Genomic DNA, 6000 nt, shown 5'->3' with positions numbered 1-6000 from the left:
GGGAGCAATAACCTGGCAACATTTTTATAAGAATATATCATATTTCATAGGAATATTGATGTATAATTTATTGTTGTGTCTCTCCAAAATACATGATTAACACGATGTTTGTCTTGCAAAAAAAAAAAAATAATAATAATAATTATCCCCTGTATTCCAATTTTAAACCCTATAAAATTAGAAAATTAGACAGATTTAAGTAATCCTTGCAAAACATTATCATATTTTCCTAAGAGTGCCAGATTTGATCATTCTTTCAATATCAGTCATATTTAAAGAGCAAGGAGATGGAATGTTTATGATCAAACCTCCAAACATCTGACAAACATCTGACAAAAAGCCCTCTGTACAAAAACTGTGGCATGCAGAGTCTCAGAGAAATTCACTAAAATATAAGTCTACAAAGGACAAAAGTCTATGCCTGGGTCCCAGGTTAGAAATGTACAAAATGTAAAAAAATAAATAAAAAAAAGAGAGAAAAAAAGACAACATTAACAAAATGCATGAGTGGGTATTTGGACAAGGGGACAGGGCGCTGGATGGTGCAATTGACCAATCAGAATTTAATATTTCATTCCAAATTAAAAAATGTGAAAAAAAATATGTAAAAAAAAAAAAACTGTTACTTTTATATGCATCCTTTCCAAATAAAAGAGTTATTTTCATGAAAAAAAAAAAAACCTTTTGGACAGAGGTGTGCTTATATAAGCCTGTACCGGTAACAGTGTAACAGGTCTAACACAAACATGACGGCTCAGTATGTACCTCGGTTTTGACGTCATGGTTCGGTATAGTTTTGATACAACAGGGGCAAAAACTAAACATAAAATTGCTCTTTTTTTTTTTTTTAATAAAAATTCAATTATAATGAAAATAACCTCAGCTTATGCTCTAAACTATAGGGAGCCCTTTTACAGTAATATAATGTTACAACTAACAACAGAGCCCAAACTTAAATTGAATAACTATTTATTTTCAAGTTTGTGAGCAAACATGTAAATTGCACATAATGCGATTCTTAAATTATAAAATTTCTATTTGTTGTTGAAATATATATTCACTTACACAGTGGCTGTCATAACTTGTTTCATAACACACATTAAATAATTAAGACAACACTAACAGGTAAAGTAAAATATAAATGTTCTTCTCTAGACTCTAGGCTCTGGACACTGATGTGGCCGAGTGATTACATGGGGCATGAGATGTTCATATATATATATTTGAATGAATCTCACATCCCTTATATAAACTGATACAAACTGACTGCCAAAAGCCAGATATTGTTTATATTCATTTAATGCAAGGGACAGTCTGACATTTTGAGTGTTCTTCACGGTCAAAACTGGGTCAAGTTATGACTTTGCCTGACAGTAAAAGCCCAGACATCCTTCCGTCAATATTTGATCGCTGATGCTTTGTGAATCTGTGCTTTTTGAAGAGCACAGATTTCCCAATCTTAAGGGTGTCTTAAACCGGTATTCGTGGCAAGGCCAAGATTTCTGATATCTCTCAGCGCTGTCGGGAGAAGAGATTTCTGAAAGCGTTATTATAGTTCTTGTTGAAGGCTGTGTAAATGAGCGGGTTGAAGAAGGAGTTGGAGTAACCCAGCCAGAGGAAGACACTCTTCCATATTGGTGGAATGTGGCAGGAGCACAGCGGCGTGATGAGCTCGGTGAGGAAGAACGGGATCCAGCACAGGACAAACACTCCAATGAGGATGCCCACCATCAGAGCTGCTCGCTTCTCTTTCTGCTCTCGCCACGTCTCACTGTCGGTCTGGAATGTCACTGTGGCATGGCGTACCGTGAACACCATCTGAGGCTGTAGTCTAGAGGCTTCTTTCACCTGAGGGAACAGATGCGTCTTGAGCGTTACTGCTGTGAGTGGATCAGTCAGGAGCATACAGTAGCTTGAGGTCAAATAAACCACAGTATAAAGATATAAAGATAGTGTACATCCCTACAGGGTGTAATTGTATTCATATTTTCCAATTAAATAATTTATTAATGCAATATTCCATATATTCCTCATAAATTATATGTGAGCCTCAGCTATGTATATTTATACCATTTAAAGGTTTGGGCTCACTAAGCTTAGTGTTTTAGAATGAAGTCTTTTATTCTCACTAAGGCTGCAGTTATTTAATTAAAAATACAGTGATATTGTGAAATATTTTTAAAATGTAAAATAACTGTTTTCTATTGTAATATATTTTAACTATTAATTTATTCATGTGATGACAAAGCTGAATTTACAAAAGCCATGAATGTCAGATGATTCCTCAAAATAAGTTTAAAATGCTCATTAGGTGTTCAAGAAATTGTTATAAATATCAATACTGAAAGATAGTTACAGCTTATTTGTGGAAACCGTGATTTTTTTTCAGGATTGTTGGATGCATGGAAAGCTCAAAAGAGCCGTATTTATTTAAAATAGAAATCTTTATAGAAAATGTTAAATGTCTTGATCAATTTAATGCAACCTGAATACAAGAATTATTTTACTTAATACTGAAAAAATATATTTTGAATGGTGGTGTATGTATAATCAAATTCTTTAATGATTTCATTACACTGAGAATATAGATGAAAATAAATGAAAACAAAAAGCAAAATCCACTGAATCCAACACAGAGATTTCGACCCTGCACATGCATGTAGTTTTTTTCCAGTCATTCTTCCTAGGGTTAAGATATCATAGCATAAAAATGCATAGAACTTCTGTAGTGTTGGAATGGCCATGAAAATAGCCATTTAAGAATAAGCTTTTAAACCATTAATGTTCCTGCGTCAAACCTTTGACAATCCCTCCTGAACCCACTGAAGTAGAACAGGATGGTAATAGAATGGAAAATAATGTAAAACTTATCTAAGGAAGGTGTCAGGAATACTATTCACTAAAGTGCTGTCACATGCTCAGAGATTATACCATGTTGTATAAGGTAAGAGAGCAACAAAATTGGACATGCAAGTACAGATGGCTATTGAATTGCCGTATACTAACATTCTGTAAAATAATTACAGGTTACAGTCTGATGTAAAACAACAGATTACATTCAGCAGTCTTAGGAAAGAAACTCTCTGCGCAGTACAGTATTAAAATGCCAACCTAAGAAGTTGCTGAAAAAAAGCAACATATCATCTGTACCTCCTGAACCTCTGCAACTGGAGTGATGGTGTTGGTCCTCTTTGATCCAATTCGGAACTTAGCAGCTTTGTATATCTTCCAGTAGACAAACAGCACAACACAAAGAGGCAGATAGAAGGCTCCAAATGTGGAAAAGATGGTGTAAGACGGCTCCTGGCTCACCTGGCACTCCATGTCCTCCTCTGAATACGTCTCACCCCAGCCAAACAGAGGGGAGAGGGAAATAACAGACGAGAGCAGCCAGGTCAAGCCAATCATCACATTGGAGATCTTCTTTCGGGTCTTCAGCGTGTACTCCAGGTGGCGTGTTATGGACCAGTAACGGTCGAGGGCTATTGCTGTCACGTTCCAAATGCTGGCCGTACAGCACAGGACGTCAAAGGATATCCAGACTTGGCAGAGAACTCGGCCCAACTTCCATCGACGACCATTCAGCTCATGGACCAGACTGAGAGGCATCACCAAAGCAGCCACCATAACGTCAGATATAGCCATGGAGGCCACCAGATTGTGGGGCACGCGGTGGAATGTTCTGACTCTGAGAATTGTGACTAGGACGAGCATGTTCCAGAAAAATGTAGCCACCACAAGCATGGCCAGCAGGGTAAACGTCAAGACGCTGAACACTGTCTGTGGTCTGAAGACATTTCCATATTCTGAGCTTTGATTAAAGGAGCTGTTCTGGCTGCCATCAGCCATGTTATTGAGTGCTCTTTTGACCGCTTTACACCACTTACAAAATAACAAGAAATATCTTCAATGGACTGCAACAGCTGTAAAAAGTGAGAAAACAACTCTTAAAAATTCAGCTGCAAACTTTTAAAATCAAGTTTCAAAGTGCACGTTTTTGAAAATGATACTCTTATCATTTACGAAACTATGAATTTGTGAAAACGGTGATATCATACACATGCTTATTATGTGTCCATTCTATGAATGTATATATATATGCATGCTTGTAGTGTTTCTTTATAAAGTAGCATCGCCAACTACTGGCTTTGCATGCATAATAAGATTTCAATCATTTTCGCAGATCTGTGTGCACTGGGATTGTTTTGACAATGTTGTCATTTGTACATAACACTTTTCAAAAATGCAAAGAAAAAAAGTTTTTCAACTGTACTACAATCTTTGTTGTGTACATATACCTTTAAGCACAACATTTTTGAACATAATAAAACTTGTTATTTTCTCACAACTTTCTCTGTGTTTGAGCTAATGGAATGATTTTTGGTGACAAATCTTATTTTGACCCATATTTTGGGAAAAAATTCCAAGATTTTAGCTCTTTAATTACCAAGTTCATAAATTATGTTACTGATTTGGGAAAAAACACACACAAAATTACATATTTTCAATATAAAAAGTGATTGTGGACTGGATATTTTTTTACCTTTTTTCACAGTCTTGGGCATGTCAAAGATTAGTAACAATATTGGCTTTGATGCATTGTTAGTTTTTGTGCAGCATTAGATTTAAATTTTTTCTCCCTCATTTGTTGTTGGTGGCTGTTTTTGCCCCATTGACTTCCATTATAACGACATTGACACCATATAATCATGCATTCTTGATTGTTTGTGGTTTTCCCTTTTGGGATGAGGTAAAAAAATTATTTTTTACAGTTGATCACTATGTGGGACCATTTACCCTTTAGATAGGCCTGTGCAAAAAAAAAAGGCTTAGTTTCTGGCTTGTATATCGAGTTATATGGTGTATAATAGCAAATTATAGTGTGTGTGTGTGTGTGTGTGTGTGTATGAGAGAGAGAGAGAGAGAGAGAGAGAGAAAGAGAGAAAGAGAGGGTGTGAGAGAGAATTTTGTGCACTTACCTTGATGTACAGTACCTGAAAAAATCAAAATATGCAACTCATGCTCTCAGAACTACATAGAGTAAACAATAAAAAAAGAAGTGTTAATACACCTGCTGCCTTTTGATGGTGAAAAGTACAGATGGACTATATGTCAAATGCTCGTCTTTTCTTGATGGTAAAGCCAGTTTAAAAATTTAAAATCCTGTAGAAAAATCTACTTTGCATCAAATTTATGATCATAATGTATTATGATCCAAAATGCAATACCAACTTCAAATAAGCTGCAGCTCGCTGGAGGGATCAAGCTACATAATCATTTCTAAAACTTTGGTACAAGTCAAGCCCTTTCTTGTTTTGCTTGCTGCTCTTCTCACCATTGAATGACCAGCATGATGACATGCAAGTGTTTAAATCAATGTACTTTGCTTTTGTTTAGTCTATTCGCTTGTTAAGTCTGACGTCACGTAGCAGCGCTTCCGTGTCCAAACGCTCTATCAGTTACCACGATAAAACAACAAAAGGTGCTAATATAAACTCACAATGTGATAGAATACTAGCGAAAAAGTTACAATCTTAACCTTTAACTCCATACCGAAGTCCCAGATAGCCAGACAATGAAAATATAAATATTAAAAAAATACATAAAAATTATTTGTGTTTGGGACGCTGTGAGCACGGAGACTGTAGTGTATATCGTAAGTTTGAAAGTGTTTAGCTTAAATAATTAATAAACAATGCTCATAAACGGCTGCTGAGGTCATATTCTCAAGTGAAGCGAGCTGAGGCCTGGACCCGGAAACAGCGCTTCTTACGTCATCACTTAACAACCGAATACTTTCACCACCATTAAAAGGCAGCAGGTGCATAAATACACTTTTGTTTACTCCATGTAGTTCTGAGAGCTGAGGTGTACATTTAGATTTTCTGAAATACATCAAGGTAAGTGCGCAAAGGTCTCTCTCACACACTCTGTCTCTCTCTTTCTCACACACACACATACACACACAATACAATATGCTGTTATACTCCATATAGCTTC

The 6000-nt window shown here is 36.1% G+C and overlaps 1 protein-coding gene across 1 annotated transcript; it reads right to left on the bottom strand.

Moving 5' to 3' along the window:
* Nucleotides 1-1363: 1363 nt before the first annotated feature.
* Nucleotides 1364-3931, bottom strand: LOC128023478 (5-hydroxytryptamine receptor 5A-like). Its single transcript, XM_052610663.1, has 2 exons — nt 3151-3931; nt 1364-1848 (listed from the first exon to the last, which is right to left on the bottom strand). Exons 1-2 carry the CDS (start codon nt 3847-3849, stop codon nt 1513-1515), a joined length of 1035 nt encoding a protein of 344 aa, XP_052466623.1. The 5' UTR covers nt 3850-3931; the 3' UTR covers nt 1364-1512.
* Nucleotides 3932-6000: the final 2069 nt, after the last annotated feature.

The sequence above is a fragment of the Carassius gibelio genome, chromosome A2 (assembly GCF_023724105.1).
Source record: "Carassius gibelio isolate Cgi1373 ecotype wild population from Czech Republic chromosome A2, carGib1.2-hapl.c, whole genome shotgun sequence".
Lineage (NCBI taxonomy): Eukaryota > Metazoa > Chordata > Actinopteri > Cypriniformes > Cyprinidae > Carassius > Carassius gibelio.
This window is presented reverse-complemented; position numbering and strand designations above follow the sequence as displayed.

Coding starts and splice junctions, on each gene's coding strand:
- LOC128023478 (XM_052610663.1), bottom strand. CDS start 3,849: ATGGCTGATGGCAGCCAGAACAGCTCCTTTAATCAAAGCTCAGAATAT. Junction 1,849..3,150: donor CAGTTGCAGAGGTTCAGGAG/GTACAGATGATA, acceptor CTGTTCCCTCAG/GTGAAAGAAGCCTCTAGACT.